General features: G+C 47.6%; 5 protein-coding genes across 5 annotated transcripts; 3 read left to right on the plus strand and 2 right to left on the minus strand.

Annotated features, from left to right (window-relative positions):
* Positions 1-1399: 1399 nt before the first annotated feature.
* On the plus strand, positions 1400-7326 carry VTP21DRAFT_4206 (uncharacterized protein; the record flags this gene model as incomplete). Its single annotated transcript, XM_069394592.1, has 5 exons — positions 1400-1743; positions 1811-5037; positions 5158-5786; positions 5870-6010; positions 6082-7326. The coding sequence occupies 5 exons, from the start codon at positions 1400-1402 to the stop codon at positions 7324-7326; spliced, it is 5586 nt and encodes a 1861-aa protein (XP_069255814.1).
* Positions 7327-7641: 315 nt separating this feature from the next.
* VTP21DRAFT_4207 (uncharacterized protein) lies at positions 7642-8037 on the minus strand (the record flags this gene model as incomplete). Its single annotated transcript, XM_069394593.1, has 2 exons — positions 7642-7865; positions 7953-8037. The coding sequence occupies 2 exons, from the start codon at positions 8035-8037 to the stop codon at positions 7642-7644; spliced, it is 309 nt and encodes a 102-aa protein (XP_069255815.1).
* A 317-nt stretch (positions 8038-8354) lies between these two features.
* On the plus strand, positions 8355-8785 carry VTP21DRAFT_4208 (uncharacterized protein; the record flags this gene model as incomplete). The annotated part of the gene is made up of 2 exons (XM_069394594.1): positions 8355-8482; positions 8542-8785. The coding sequence occupies 2 exons, from the start codon at positions 8355-8357 to the stop codon at positions 8783-8785; spliced, it is 372 nt and encodes a 123-aa protein (XP_069255816.1).
* A 1141-nt stretch (positions 8786-9926) lies between these two features.
* VTP21DRAFT_4209 (uncharacterized protein) lies at positions 9927-10847 on the plus strand (the record flags this gene model as incomplete). Its single annotated transcript, XM_069394595.1, has 1 exon — positions 9927-10847. The coding sequence occupies one exon, from the start codon at positions 9927-9929 to the stop codon at positions 10845-10847; it is 921 nt and encodes a 306-aa protein (XP_069255817.1).
* Positions 10848-13185: 2338 nt separating this feature from the next.
* Positions 13186-16012, minus strand: VTP21DRAFT_4210 (uncharacterized protein; the record flags this gene model as incomplete). Its single annotated transcript, XM_069394597.1, has 16 exons — positions 13186-13330; positions 13425-13709; positions 13788-13917; positions 13995-14168; positions 14242-14333; positions 14400-14497; positions 14567-14574; positions 14650-14707; positions 14767-15054; positions 15126-15147; positions 15225-15253; positions 15329-15385; positions 15451-15624; positions 15685-15752; positions 15809-15908; positions 15962-16012. 16 exons carry the CDS (start codon positions 16010-16012, stop codon positions 13186-13188), a joined length of 1779 nt encoding a protein of 592 aa, XP_069255818.1.
* Positions 16013-16639: the final 627 nt, after the last annotated feature.

The raw sequence follows: 16639 nt of genomic DNA on the forward strand, positions 1-16639 counted from the left end.
TAAAACCGAGCAAAAGTGGAGAAGTTGCTGAGCATAACATTTGAGTATACTGAATTCCAATGTTCTTATTATTCTGAGGGGGGCTCTAAAAAACGCGCAGTAAATGCGGATTGAATTGTAATCGGTTAGGGAGTTCAAAGCTTTTCAAGAGATCTAAAAGAGATTACTAAGTTCGGCCAGACGCTGGATTGGAGTCAGGACCATATACTTTCCTGATATACGGTCTCCAATCGTAAGCGTTAGACTCTTAAAAAGTGTCAACGATGCACACTCGGGTGTATTGGTGACATGGGGATATTCTCACATGCATGGCCAAATAGGTCAGGGATGAAGCAATGGTCGCCGAACTTGCAAACTTTAATGTTGATACATATGAAGATACACTATGGCTTTCGACCACATGCCCTTCTCTGTTTCATTGTTTGAAATGACCAGTTACTCAACTTGATTCCGTGCTTTAAGAAGTACTCTCATTGAACAATAAGCTTTGCTGAGCCGCGGCATGATCTATATAAATAGATAACTTTTTGTATTATTCACGAACGGAGAATAGAGCTCAGGAATCATATATGCAAGCCCCGGTCGCTGAGCCCGAGGCTGCCAAGTTGGACAAGAGCTGGCAGGATAAGGCTAATTCTACCTCTGCTTATTTTAGCCAGTTTCCTTGCAGCTTCGATATATGATTGACAACCCCCATAGGAATCAATGCACCTTGCCTGTTTTCGCCCTCCACGCAGCTTTCCCGCCATATATATATGCTGGGCTCAAACATTTGCTGTATCCGGATACCCATCTCCATCTTCGATTCAGCACGAGGCTACTGGCGAATTAATTAATGATTTGATTTCTATTTCCAAACAGAGAAGCCTGCTTCATTTTAATATCCCAGTTCCTGGTTTTTTATGAAACCCAGTTCCCCTTAGAACAATCCATGGTTGCGTCACAAAGAGCCTAATATATTGCCCCACCGCCCTCTGCCTTCTGCCAGACGCTTCGCTCTTGGTGAGGCGACGAAGAAGAGCGCAGAGGCTAGCCGCTGTGTCGCTAAGCAGCGACGGATTGGCCGCGAATCGATATTTTGGCGGTCACGGGAAAAGCTCTCCTGCGTTATTAAAATAGCATTGCATTTTTAGCCATCCATAATTTTAGAAAATTTTTTCAATGCGAGTGAGTTTCACACCTTTTTCCCATATGTCCTAATAGAGTTCCACGACGCGTGCGATCCCGTTCTTTAATATGTTTATCAAATATTCCTTGCTTTCCTCAATTTCCCTTTATTTTAATAGCTTTGTTTTACCGCATCCCTAATCCTCTACTTTCTTAATCGCCCATCATCGCATGCTATCCAATTCTTCCTACTAGCTTGACAATTTAGACTTACCCTATACATATCGACGCTATGGGTGGAGACGATTCCGCCGCAGCTGACCTAGTTCAACTCCATAACTTTAGTTCCTCATCCGGCGCGCCTACAGATGATCAAGTTTGCTCTCTTCTGCAGTCTCGCCTCCGTCGCGATATACCCTACACGCGTGTTGGCGCCAACACGCTTGTTGTCGTCAACCCTTACAAGCCTTTGGAGCTGATGAACAATGCATATGCCCAGCAGTATGCGGAGGTGTTTTATCGGAATTTCAATGAGAATGATGGTGAGAAAGAGCTGCCGCCCCATATATACGAGCTCGCAACCAGGACATACTACTATATGCGGAGAACTGGGAACGACCAAGGTGTAATCTTTAGGTGAGTACTCGCTCCATCCATTGACCGGCGATGGTGGAATGATTAATGCTTTCCATTTCAATGATAGCGGGATTACCGGCTCAGGGAAAACCATGTCCTTTCGTCATTTTGTAAAACAATTACTTGTCCTCGCCTCGCGCCTCAACTCTAAGGAGCCGAAATCGCATATCCGCCTCGCCAATGCTCAAACCGTGCTCGAATGCTTTGGCAACTCCCGAACCGCCCTCAATCGAACCGCGTCACGGTTTGGTCTGTACCAGGAGATCCAGTTCAACGACAGAGGACGGGTTATGGGTGCAAAACTGCTTACTTATTTCCTTGACAAGTCTCGTGTGACGAATGTTCCAAAAGAGGAAGGCAACTTTCATGTATTCTACGCGCTGATGGCTGGGGCGACCGCCGGAGAGCGCCTACAATGGCATCTGCCACAGGAGGCCAACCAATTTACCTACCTAGCGCACAGCGCCACTCATCGCCCTTCAAAACAGCAGTTGGCTGAGGATGCCTTGCTCTTCGATGACATCCGTGCTGCGCTTCGGGCTTGCGGCCTAAAGTCGAAATCAATCGCCCAAATTTTCCAGCTCCTCAGTGCAGTATTGCACCTGGGCAATCTCACGTTCTATGACGACTCTAGGTCGCAGCAGGCAAGCCAGGACGCATGTCGGGTGAGAAATAGAGACGTGCTGGATTTGGTCAGCAATTTGCTTGGGGTGTCGGCGTCAAAGCTCGAAACCGCCCTGACCCTGAAGCTGCAGTTTATCCACAAAGAAATGTGCACCGCATTCCTTAATGCTCAGGCGGCCACCGAACAGCGTGACGTCTTGGCGCAGACCATCTACTCGTTGCTCTTTTCGTGGATTGTCGAGTCGATGAATGCCAAGCTCTGCAGCTCGGCCGAGCCCTCCAGCATTGTTGCTTTGCTGGATCAATTCGGCATCCAACAGAACGGCTCGAAAATAGGCTCATTTGAAGCATTTTGCGCTAACATGGCATACGAACGGGTGCAGTATTACCTGCAGCAGCTCGAATTCCGCGACACGACGGGGGCGGGCAGAGATGGTGTTAGCTTACCCCGCGTTACAGTGCAGGACAACACGCCCCTCATGGACCTGCTCCACCTCGGGGTTGGCGGCGGTCTCTCCGGTGTCCTAGACCGCGAAACGGCACGTATGGTTGCGGGCCATTCCGAGGCCACCGACGCGAACCTTCTCGTGACTTACCAAAAGCAGTTCGGCTCCCACTCTGATTTCACCGCTAAATCCCACAGCTACACCTTCGCAATCAATCACTCTACCGGCCAACCTGCCACATCCTATACCGTCGATGGTTTCCTCAATCGCAATCTGGATTCAATTCCCCCGGATTTCGTCAACTTGTTCCGCGGTAGCACGAATTCCCTGGTAGTCGGCCTCTTCTCAGGAAAGGTGCTGACCACACAGGCTCATCCCAAGGACGAGCGTACCATAGTCAAGGCCCAACTCTCGTGCATGCCAGTGCGTGCTCCACTACGGCGGTCAGAGGCCACCCCTCCGGTCGGGAACTTGGACGGCAGTAAGCGCAAGACCGAGACCGTGATGCAGCAGCTCCACTCCACCCTAGATGATCTCTTCGGGGCCCTCAATCAGATGAACCTCTGGCGCATCTATCATATCCGCCCAAATGACGCACAACTTCCGGATCAATTCGATATGAAGCGAGTAAAAATGCAAGTAAAGGCCTTGTTCCTACCGGAGCTAGCTGTCCGCAATAGAACGCAGTTCCTAGTCGGCTATACCTATGGGGAATTCTGGGAACGGTATGACGAGGTGTTGAATGTGCCCCGGAGAGGCGACGAGCGTGCAAGGCTCGGCGTGCTCGCGCGGTCGCTCGGATGGGGGGAGACCGAGTATTCGTTTGGAAGGGAGCGAGTGTGGCTGTCAGATAGAGCATGGAAGCAGATAGAGGATAAGGTACGAGCTTCGGAGAAGGGAGATCGTCCCCCAAACAAACCCGGGGAAAGGGTCGGAAAAGGGGGCGAGGCCCTAGCTGCGGAAGGAGAATTCTATCAGGGAGGATACGTGGAGGAGGGATCGTACGTTGCCAGTGAAGACGAATTCTCACCCATGCACTATCGCGATGAATACGATGATGGAAGCATGTATGGGGAGAGTGAGTGGGGTGGACAGAGCTTTATGGTCGACCGTGAGAAAAATGAGGCCGATGCAGCTGGGGGCGGCGAGCAGCACGTAGAGGAAGTGCCGATTACGCCTGCACGCCGCTGGTGGGTTCGTTTCGTGTGGTTCATGACTTGGTGGATCCCGTCCATCTTCTTGCGTTGGTTTGGGCGCATGCGCCGCGAAGATGTACAGATGGCGTGGCGCGAAAAAGTGACGCTTTGCATGTTGATAGCGCTCTTTTCATTTGTGATCATTTTCTACATCATTCCCTTCAACGAGCTTATCTGTCCAAATACGAAGACCATGTTTAGCCAGCGTGAGGTAAGCGTTCACGCGGCCGAAGACGACTTCTTCGTAAGTATACGCGGCACGGTGTACGACATCACCAGATTTGCGCATCTGGACCATGGAACGCTGACCCATCCCGCGTCGATTGGCCAAATGAAGGATCTGGCGGGCCAGGACGTCTCCGAGCTGTTCCCTGTCCCCTTGATCGAGGCCTGCCCCGGGATCGTGACCGAGGCGAATGCACAACTCGGCACAAACAAAACCTTCGACGCCGGCTTTGTTCATCTCTCCGGCCAGTTTCAGAACGACCCCAGCCTAGGTCGCCTGCGCGATCCCAACTGGTACCTGGGTGAGTTCCTGCCCAAGATGTCCGTGTTCAAGCGCGGAGGGGTCGTGTGGTTATGGTCGAAGATCAACAACGAGACTCTTACGAACCAACGCATCTGGGGAGTGATCAATGACGTCGTCTATGATCTTTCGCAATACTTTTCGGACGCGCAAAAAGGCGACTTTCAGCCACAGGTGCCTGGAGTCGCCAGCAAACATTGGCTCGATCCGCAAATCGAGGAGATGTTCCGCACGTTCCCCGGCACGGACCTGACAGATCTGTGGAACAACCGAGTGAAGCTGCCGAGCGATATGAAGAAGGCCTATATTCAGTGCTTCGATAAAGTGTTCCGTGCGGGCACCGTCGACCACCGCCAGGATTTCCGTTGCCAGTTTAACGTGTACTTGCTACTGGTCATCTCATTACTACTCGTTTCGGTCATTCTCGTCAAGTTTTTGGCAGCGTTGCAATTTGGTGGCAAACCGCGTCCAGGAAACCATGACAAATTCGTCATTTGCCAAGGTAAGTTATCACACGCTGTTGAACTGGCCTACTTGCTGGAGGAGAGGTGGGGGGGGGGGGAGGGAGGGAGGAAAGGCAGCCCTAGAGATGTGAGCTTAGTCTAACCCCGTCTCTTCTTAGTTCCATGTTACACGGAGGGAGAAGAATCCTTGCGCAAGACAATCGATTCGCTGACGATGCTTGAATACGATGATAAGCGTAAGCTGCTCTTTATCATTGCGGATGGGATGATTGTCGGATCAGGGAACGAGCGCCCGACCCCACGAATCGTGCTCGACATATTGGGGGTGGATGCCAAAATTGATCCCGAGCCACTCATGTTCCGCTCCATTGGTGAGGGTTCACGACAGCTCAACTATGGAAAGGTGTATTCTGGACTCTACGAGTGTGAAGGGCACGTTGTTCCGTATATCGTGGTGGTGAAGGTCGGAAAGCCTAGCGAGCGCTCTCGTCCGGGCAACCGAGGAAAGCGTGACTCGCAAGTCATCTTGATGAGGTTCCTAAACAAGGTGCATTTTGACGCGGAAATGACGCCTCTTGAACTCGAGATTTACCACCAAATGAAGAATGTCATTGGGGTCAATCCGAGCTTTTATGAGTTTATCTTCATGGTTGATGCCGACACAGAGGTACTCCCAGACTCGCTGAGTAGGCTCATCTCCTGCATGAGCCACGATGCTCGCACCATCGGCATTTGCGGCGAAACCCAGCTTGCAAATGAGAACAACTCGTGGATTACCATGATCCAGGTTTGTATGCAGACGCCTTCTTTGGCTGCTGACCCAAACCCAAATCTAACGCACCGCTCCTCTTTCCCCTTGGATGCTCTTAGGTGTACGAGTACTTCATCTCGCATCACATGGCTAAGGCTTTCGAATCCCTCTTCGGTTCTGTGACGTGTCTTCCCGGATGCTTCTGTATGTATCGCGTGCGCACCTCTGTAAAAAACATACCGCTTATCATCTCTAGCAAGGTAAAGAACACTACCCCTTCACTTCTCACCCATGGTTGTGGGTGGCTCATCTCTACCATTGCTTGCCACAGGTTATCAACGACTACTCTGACAACCACGTGGACACCCTGCACAAGAAGAACTTGCTCTCTCTCGGAGAAGATCGATATCTCACCACCCTTATGATGAAGTATTTCCCCCAATATAAGATGACGTTCACCCCGCACGCCAAATGTAAGACGACCGCTCCGGACCGGTGGAACATTCTGCTGTCTCAGCGCCGGCGCTGGATCAACTCGACCATCCACAATCTTTTCGAGCTGATTTTCCTCCCGGAGATGTGCGGCTTCTGCTGCTTCTCGATGCGATTCGTGGTGTTCGTGGACCTCCTTAGCACGTTCATCCTGCCGGTGACCGTGATCTACCTTGGGTACCTCCTTTATATCCTGATCACCGCCCGCGACACCCTTCCCAAGGTCGCGTTTATCATGCTGGCGGCCGTGTACGGGCTGCAAGCGGTGATCTTCATCCTGCGAAGGCAGTGGCAGCATGTGGGGTGGATGGTCATCTACCTGATTGCCCTCCCGATCTTTGCCTTCTTTATCCCTCTCTATGCATTTTGGCACTTTGATGATTTCTCGTGGGGGAACACGCGTGTCGTGGTGGGGGAGGGGAAGAAGCAGATTATTGTGGAGGATGACGAGCAATTCGACGAGAAGATGATCCCCATGAAGAAGTGGAGCACCTACGAGCAAGAGCTGTGGGAGGGCGGGTCCATGAGTGGAAGGAGCGGATCGGAGACGGTGAGCGGCGGGTCGTTCCGCGGGATCGCCAGATCGTTTGTGGAGTCCCCTGGCAGCGTGATTGGGGGGGTTGGACCAGAGCCCGATATGGATTACTACAGGGACACCCACTTGACCCGCGGGAGCGGCTTCAGCTGGAACGAGCGGGATGAGGTCGACTACGATGGAGGCAGGCGGGTATCCCGGGGCATCTCCCAGGATTATGGGGGGAGCGGGGCCGGGTGGGAAACGGCGACCAACCCCGGACGTCGCAAGCATGGGAGCAGCGCCTCAATCCACACCACCTCCCGGGGCGCGCGCCCCACCTCTGGCTCCAGCTACCTTCAGCAGCCTCAGCAGCCAAGGCGCCGGGACCGTGACGAAGACGAGGAAATCATTGCAGAGGTGCGCAAGATCCTTGCGGATGCGGACCTCATGAGCACGACAAAGAAACAAGTGCGCGAGAGTGTTGGGGCGAGGTTGGGCTTGGATTTGAGTGGACGAAAGGAGTACATCAACTCGATAATAGATGCAGTGCTGCAAGGAAGAATCTAAAGAACTCGACATACGCTATATGCTGGGCAATCCTGACATGAAAATGGAAGACAGCCGGTGTCCCACGCGGCCGATACTTTTCTTTACTATCTGTTTTTTTACTCTTCATTTATTCAATCACACAAATTTTTCTATATATCTCCTCCTCTCCTCAGTTTTTTCTGGTTTTTTTAGTATAATTAACACCTTGCACTTTTACAATAATATAATGTCTCTCTCCATCGGATTTATGGTTTATTCCTCGACAGTCTATATTTTTAGCAGGCTATTTACAAGTAACGCTATAGGATGTGACAAAGAAAGAAGCGAGACTGCTTATGTATTTGGGCGTTGGCTCTGTCCCGCTTTTTCCCCTTTCTCCCCCTCTCTCGCCTTTGCCTCCTGACCAAACCCAAGATTAACCCAATCGTCTTTCTCCATGAGGCCCCGCTCCATCCGGCACTCCAAGTAAGCGCGCGACAGCTCTCTGCATACACCGTTGTCATTCTTGTTCTGCCGAAGGCAGAGCAGGTATTTTTTGACCAATTCCTTGCACTCTCCTGTAGAAAACAAAGGGGTGCGAAAATTAGTTCATCGGGGAGGTTCAGATCACTCTCGTGGGTAGACATGGAGAGAATGAAGCATACCATCGTGGTCGAGGGGAAAGCTGCCGCGATCTGGAGGTGCGGGGGTGAATGAACCTCCGGTAGAGGGTGGGCGGCCAAAACTCATTCTTATTCTTTGCTGTTTGGACTTGCAACAGGATTCTTTTCATGCTGTATGGTTGTCCTAGAGATTTGAGGCTACAGAGCTGCGCCACTTGTGGCTTGTCCGTATAGCCATAGCAGCATCCGAGGAATAGGTTAGAAACAAAAGCGGGGTAAAAATTTTCTTAGGAAATAAAGCACATAATAGTTATTCTTCAGGCCAAATTTAATATGACGTGAGAAATGGAAAAGAGAAAAAAAAAAAAGCTAAAAGATTAACGAGAACACAAGCAAAATAACAATAGATGATAAGCATTATTTGAACTTGTATAGCTTAACTCTATGGAAAATTTGCTCATAAAAGGAAACCTCCAGGTCCCGATAAGCATAGCCCGAGAGAATATCGGCTCCCTCAGCGACAAAGCGGTGAGGAGTGAGAAATCAGCAACACTACGTGGGAAAAGCATCAGGTAATCCCCTGCGGCGGACGGGCGTCGGCGCGACAGAGGGGCCGTTTTTGTAGAGATAGGGTTGCGAGCCGAAAGAAACTTCAAGGCGTGCCATTATCGCGCACCCATGCAAAACAGAGTGTGGCCGTTGTAGAGTGTCTGAAGGCAATTTTAACTTTGGGATCATACCAAGTTAGCATAGATGCAGCTCAATCCCCTCACTCATGCGCGCGCGTAACACGCGCCCCTAAGCGGATGCTCGTTGGTCTCTCTCCCCTGAGCCGCCTGACCCCCAGCCAGACAACCCCCTCCCCCTCGAATTGAGTGTGTGTTCTCTTGGCGATGTCGGCTGAGCCTTGGCATCCCTCCCGCCCCCTCCTCCACAATTCCTTTAATACTGCGGAATGAACTGTATTAACACAGCGCATTTTTCGGTGTAGATTTCTCATCCCCTTGAAGCTCTATAGGCCGGGAGGAACTCGGTCTTGTTCTCATCTGAGGAGCCATGATCACGCTGTTTGCTATGAGGGCATCGGGTGTATATCCTCCATTTGTGGTTGATAGCTGATTGCGCTGATAATGTCGGATTGTGCACCTACGAGTCATCCTCACAGAATCCTATTATGGGTATCCGGATCCTTGACCGAAACCCGATGTACAACCATGCGGAGAAAGAAGAGGGATTTCTATTTTCCCCTGTCCTGCCCTGATGACCCCTGGTGAGATCATCGTTCGCCCCCTCGGCTCGTATTAGCAATGCTAGCCTTGCCTCTATCGCGCTCCGCACAAGCGATAAAAGTGGCTAGCGTCTTCTTACGTTATCGCGCAAGACATCATAGCAATAATGCTGGAGCGCACAACGTTCGGGTATTCCCTTCATGTTGGCCGAAATTATACACGCTCAGTAGGGGATTTAGAAGGCAGCGGTTCGTTTGGGACACCGAACCCGAGATGCCGCGGTGGCCGTGAAAGTTAAGTCTTATCATGGTGTGGGGGCAAGCTGGCTCTGGGTGCATGCAACGCGGGCCAACTCTCATGGGGCCCATCAGGAGGAGGGTTCCCGTTTTGGTAGGGTGCCACTGGAATCCCGCCTCGGAGCTGTACTAACTTTCGTGCTTTCGTACATCGAGCGTCGCGAGCACAAGCAATGCACCACATGCAGTAACAAGCAAATTGGCGGTAGTTTTCCGCATTGGAGGCGGTTGCGAACTTAAGACGCCGGATGTAGCGGCGAGGGGAGTGGGGATCCTGTTTATCTCTTGTGCCACTCCGGGTCCGGCCACGAAAATCCGACTTCAATAAACGCTCCGTGCATGTGAACGGTTATAAGGCGAAGCTTGCCCCGCGCTTTTCCTTTGCTTTTTTGTTCTCCCTTGTATGTCGATTGCTCGTAGCCGTTTGTTGGGTAACCCGACGAACCTCAAAGCTCAGCCAGCCGCTTCGATTGCGCATTGAATCCCTTGAGATGGAATGCGATTACACCATTTCCGCCCGCTATCATCCCTACCTTCGAATGTCCCCATCCGCTCGATCGCCACCCGCCCCTGGGGGCGTCAATGACCCCTACCTGCATGCCACATTGCCTGGTCCTTCCAACAGCTATCCAGTAACGCCAATCCTGCACCCTCTGAGCCCCTATCCATTGCTGCCAGAAGAGCTGCCAGGTCCTAAAGAGCCCAAAAACCCTTCGCTCTTGGCATTCGTCCCAGACGGTTTGGAATGGAGCCCATCTCCCCAAATGTACCCAAGCCCATCCCTAACGGATTTCTCTCCGAATGAAGTCATGTCCTCGACATCGCCGGCATCCTCAGCATGGGAATCAGCCAATGTAAATCTTGGCATGAATGAGACTTCTGAATGTTTCGAAGAGATGCAGGATTTAAGCCAACCTTTCAGAATGGATGACCAGCTATTATACATGTACCAGGAGCTTCAAGTCAGCAACCCTTCATCTGATCCTTTCCTCCCTACGAAGTCTCCCCATCTCATGCCGAACACACCGATGTTTCCCTTCCTTACCGCTTCTCCCGCCTCTCCCGCTTCTGAGCATAGCCAATCTCCCGGCACACTCCCCTTAAGCACTTACATAAGGAATGGTCCTCCCCCTGTTCCCCATTTATGTCATATCTGCTCGAAGTCTTTCACCCGCCCTTACAACCTGAAATCTCATATGCGAACGCACACCAAAGAGCGGCCCTTTGCTTGTCCGCACCCTGGCTGTAAGAGAGCTTTTTCGCGACAACATGATTGTAATAGACACGCTAAACTTCATACGGGGGTCAAGCCGTTTTCCTGCGTCTTCTGTGGAAAAAACTTCGCAAGACAAGATGCATTAAACAGACACCAACGGACAGAGTCTGGTAATTGCGCCAAGAGTGACCGGTGATCCTTGAGCTGATGACCATGTTAAGGTTTATTTCTATTCTTGTCCTCCAAACTCTTCCATCTGCATGCTCCCCTGCTATTTTATATTATACCCGCCGATGTAAAGAAGATGGGGCGTGTATATTCTCCCTGTACACATTTATTATTTACTCCATCTTTTTTGTATTATATCCGGTCTACTCATCTCGTGTACGGTTTATCTATATTAAACTAGGCCCATATATACCCTATTTTCCTCTTTCACCCACTATTTGTCCCCAGGCCGGTTCCTTGCCTCCTCCCTATTGTGGCGTTGAATGGTCTTCGATCCGACCTAGAGTCAAATAAAGTGACTGACCAGAAGGTCGGCATTTCTCACTTTAAGGAGAGGATAATTTCTATGCAGACATTTCTCTTAGCAAGCTGAAACCATCCTGTTCTAATAGAACACTTGATGATGGCGCTCGAGGAGATGGCCCATCTTCATTCCATTTATTGGCCAGTTGTGTGTAGAGAGCAAATATAAGTTCAAAGCACACTGCTTATTTCGATTTGGATTATCCTACCGATAAGCATCTCGCGCATTAACAATGGTTTCCCAATGACGCTATTTTGGTACGAACTACAAATGTTGTGAGAGGGTGTACCTTGAAATTTGTGAGACGAAATACAGAAAAGCTTAATTTCAACTATTACTTCCCCATGCTTTTATGGAAAGTAAATGTCTTAAAATAGCTTCAAAGAGGGGAGGAGAGGATTCATATATCAACTTAGAGAGGTCGCATCCATCTTACAAAAACGATAGATCGATTACAATAACACCGAATAATATGACTTTGAACCTCTGTGGAGAATTAATGATTTTGGATGTTTGGTAAAAATTATATAGTTATCAAAATATTTTATTTTTGTTCATAGTATTTTAATATATTTGAAAAAAAGGAACACTCTTAAGATGGACAATAAGAGTATCCATAGAAGCATGCAATATTTCCTTTCGAATGAGATCTTTGCGCACATCGACATTCGACGGAACCAGCAGAAGTTCTACAACATTTAAGCTGCAAACTAGTGCATTGAACCTGTCCGCTACCAGCACAGTCGGGGTTTTCGTAAGCATGGCTGGAGCCAAATCCAGTGTATCGGTTGTCTACTTCTAGTTTATACCAGCAAGAACCTTGATTTGTCCCTGAGCGACCTCCCGCAGAACCAGGTGGGGCCCAGCATCAATTATTATATCCATTCCACACCTTGGTGGTCCGGCATCGAAAATCGTCGCTAAATACTGAGCGGTCTAACCTATATCCGTCATTGTAGTCGTCATGAGTGCATTCAATTGTAACCGACTCAGATGTATCGTCCCCGCGGATTGGGGAGAGAGTTCCCAGAAGTACTGTGAGAATGATTAAGACGCGCATGCTGACAATAAAGATAGTTAACGTAATTGATTGTGGTGTTAACTTGATTGAAGTGTAAGCTTTTGGATCACTTTAAATAGATGTTCTGAAAAGCCTAGACTTTGGAAAAGGAAGCCAGTGGCGAACCTGATCATAATTTTTTTTTCGAGAAACAATTAACTGTTGGACTTTACTTTGGAAAAACCAACGCTAAACTACGTCAAAAAACAGGTAAACAGTCTTTGTGTCTTCTCGATACAACTATTCTTGCCCCAAAACTTTTTACTAGCATATATCTGCTTATGTGATAGGAATTATGAACCAACCCACTATAAAGACTCCAACTGCCAACACGAACCTATCACATAACCTAAGAATTGTGATCGGGTCCTCCACTGGCTTCCTTTTCCAAAGTCTAGGCTTTTCAGAACATCTACTTAAAGAGATCCAGAAATGCAACCAGGGGTTCGTGAATCTTCCACGCTACCATTCACACGTTTATGCAATCCAATCTTTTTCGATAAAGAACCTACTACTTGGAATTACGTATGGTATTTCAAATTAAACTTATTCGAAGACACCAGATAGTTTGTTAGAAACATCTACAGTACATGCCATTCAACCTCCCGGATTCCAAGTTCCGAAATAGTACCATTGCCTATTAAACCCTCTTTGGGCAGTTTGAGGTAAACATAATTATTAGTGATAATGTGCTGGTCAATCGAGAAAAATCTTAGTGTATAGTAAATATCCCTTCGTACGGGCATCTTTAACATTCCTGTGCGTTCGGTGCAAATTAATGCAGCGGCTTGAATAGGAATCTGAAATTACAATATTTATTATATGTATTTTTGATTTAAACACGTATACATTAAAAGCACCATTTTATTCAACTTGGATCAAGAAAAAAAAAAGGACATCTACTGTCTATATTCTCTATTCATAAACAAACGAAAATGATATCTATAGGTCCATTAAACCAAAGTGCTGTGCCTGAACCACCTCACGCAAGAAGGCGTCCACCGTGCGTCTCAGCTCTTCCCGCGCATACTCCTCGCCGCGACTACTTCCAAGTTCACAATAGTACTTGATCTTGGGTTCGGTTCCACTATTGGTTCAAGAAAGAATTGTGATCAGTGAGATTATTCAACTATCGATAAAAGCCTTCTATCGTGTCCCTTCTTCTTTCTGTTAAATAGTACCTTGTGCGAAGAGTAATCTCTACTTGATTTTCTAGCCAGAAGGTAATCATTTGGGAGGATCGCGAGACGGGAAGACGTGGTTTATTATCCAGCTCATTTGAATCATAGCCAACGGTAAGGTCACGCACACGCAGGACCTTGTGCGAACCAACCAACTCTGGGTAGCATAAAGTATCATTTTCCCCAATCGACTTTTTGCCATAGCGAATGCGGTTGAACAGGGCTGAAATAGTCTCGGGTGAGTGGCAGATAAGATACGAGTTCTGACTTACAAAATAACCGTATCTGAAATAGGCGAGCACAAACACAAATGAGAGCTCGGATAAGCATCAAAGAATAAAAGCAAATCCAATCAAGGCTCACTTTTGATACAGGGATTCCAGGTATTGAAGCACGGTGGTGTCTTGCGCGGCAAGTTCTACCGCAAGCTCGGCAAAAGTGGCGGCCGCACTGACACCATCTTTATCTCGGACGATGTCGCTGATCATGAACCCTTTGATGGAAGACGTGAAATGGTGAAACTGTCTTTTAGTTGCCGTGTAACACGAGAAAAACGATGCTAAGCCTTACCGATGGCTTCCTCAAATGCGAAGACCACATCTGCTCCTTCCGATTCCATCTGAATGGCACGATTGCCAATCCATTTGAAGCCGGTGAGAGTTTCATCGAACTGGAAACCCTCGACTTCGGCCATTTTGCGAAGCATTTTCGAGGAGACTACGCTGCACAGCATAGCTGCCTTACCTATTGAGATTGAAGATTAAATGCATACTCTTAGTAAATGAAATTAAATTTGGTTTTTCGATGGATATATTACTGATGGGCTTAGCCGAGGCTCGGTATTTCTTAAGCGCAGCCGATGCCAAGATGATACCTAGCTGATTGCCTGTAAATATGTGCCATTGGCCACTACAGAAGCGAAAATTGTCGTTATATTACTCGTTCGCACGTGAATATATTGTCTATGCAACTTACTTCTCCTTCTTTTCAGCAGCGGCGAGACGATCCGCATCCGGATCATTAGCAATGATTAGACGCGCACCAACCTGTTCTGCTGTCTTAAATGAAAGTGCCTGCATTTTGACATATTCAATGTCAATATATTCCACTTAACATGCATGTACTTCAGGAGGATATCTTACTAGTGATCCTGTAGCCACGTAGAGTTAATAAATAAGGAGTAAATAATAAATTGGTTCAAATGTGGTAATATAGCAATGCTCACCTTCGCCTTCTTCAGGATTGGGGAACTCAACCGTGGGGAAATCTGGATCTGGCTCAACCTATGCAGAAAGCTGGTTATAGCATTTGGAATACGGGGGTGATAATGGAGATGGTATACTTGTTCTTTGACCGGAATATAGGGTTTAAGTCCAAACTCCTCAAAGGCCCGCTTTACAAACTGAGCGCCTACACCATGCATGGCGGTATAAACAATGGGCAAGGTAGACATGGAGTTGGCCTCACGATTACTGCAGATGGCTGATAGATCTTGGAAGTAGAGATCCGCGATTCTCGCACTTGGATCGGTGCAGAGGGGATGGTTGTCAACAAGAGATTCATCCCATAGCCATGGTTCGAGATTCTGCTCAATTGCGGAGGCAATTCCTTGGTCATGGGGAGGAATGATCTATGTAATCGGATGGGGAGAGTGTCCAAAAAAAGAGTGGATCTCATGAATGAAAATAAGGGTAGGCTTACTTGGCAGGCATTTCCCCAATATCTGTAAATAATATTAGATTTGAAAACATACCTTAGTCACAAAATGAAGAAATAGAGTTGATGGGATGCAATACTTACACTTTGTAACCGTTGTCGTTCTTTGGATTCTGGAGTAGATTTTTAACAGATTAAAATTGGTGCATAAGATATTGGAAAGAAACGTGGTATCGGACTATACTTACATGTGAGGCGGTAATCATGATACCGCAGGCAGCCTTCAATGTTTTGACCCCATATGGCTTTAGGAAGATGAAAATGAATGAAATACGAGTTAATTGGCTATTGATAACGTCAATATAGTTACCACCAAAGGAGTGTGGACCAAGTCTCGATAGAAATAAACTTTGACGGATTTGGAGAGGAACACTGCAGCAGCAAGTCGAGCAAAAGTTTCGGAATGGTGACGATGGTCATGTCCAATGACAATTCCTCGCGACGCAGCGTCCGGAACGGTGGAGAGAATGTATTGGCACAGTCCCTATTAAGATAGTTTTAGTATATTGTGAGAAAGAGAGAGAGAATATATAAAAATAGCTGCCTGGGTGGCCTGAATGACTGTTAAATCGTTCATCCTCGAGAAACCCGCCTCCATGCTTGCACGAAGCCCTGTCAATCCAATATATAAGTATAGGCATATAATAGAGTCGAATTTTAGGGTTTACCCGCCGTGCCAAACTGAATCCGCTTCCGCAAGCGATCTTCAAGTCCAGCATAATCTTTGGACTCCAGCATGTCGGCAATTTCCTTGCGAGTCTCGGGATTCTAAAGTGAGAATTAATTTCGAAGTCATTGCCCCTGAACAGGAATGAAAATACCTTATCAAGCCGGAGCCATTCTTGAGCCAGCTGTTCAATAGAGGGTTGCATGGTGTTTTCTTTCTTTGATATACCTGTGGACACTCTTAATGAGCGCTGAAAAGCAAGAAGAAAAATACTAAGCGTTCGTTACTTATAGCTTTTTTGTCACACGGTGACTGCCGATTCGGCTCTCTTTTTCATATAAATTTCAATTTTGCTTGTTCACTTCTTTTGTTTTTTAAGAGAAATTAAGGGGGGAGCATGGAATCATCCGTGACATGTTCAATTACCTTGCAATGGTATGTATATTCACATATACATTCATCATTGTAATTTTTCTTCGAGAGAGATATTCAATCGTTGAGTCCGGTTGCACCACATCTTAATGGTGAAACCGGAATTGAGTATTGAGACATTATTGCAAAAAATAATAAACATATATATATAAACGTTTTTACCCAAACGCATAATAAACAGACCCAAAAAAAACTAACTGATGTAGGGAAATATTCTCTCCAAGATTTTGAACATCTAACGTGTGATCCGCATATAAAGACATTCTATGTTAGTTTGTTTATAAAGGTGACTATGAAACTTATCTCGAATACGTCACCAAGTTGATTTATTTTCTTTTACTTCAACTGCCTCAACTTTAACTACTTTGTTTCTTAAAAAGTGGTAGTAACCTATAAAGAT

This window comes from Calcarisporiella thermophila (genome assembly GCF_041956535.1).
Source record: "Calcarisporiella thermophila strain CBS 279.70 unplaced genomic scaffold VTP21scaffold_2, whole genome shotgun sequence".
Lineage (NCBI taxonomy): Eukaryota > Fungi > Calcarisporiellomycota > Calcarisporiellomycetes > Calcarisporiellales > Calcarisporiellaceae > Calcarisporiella > Calcarisporiella thermophila.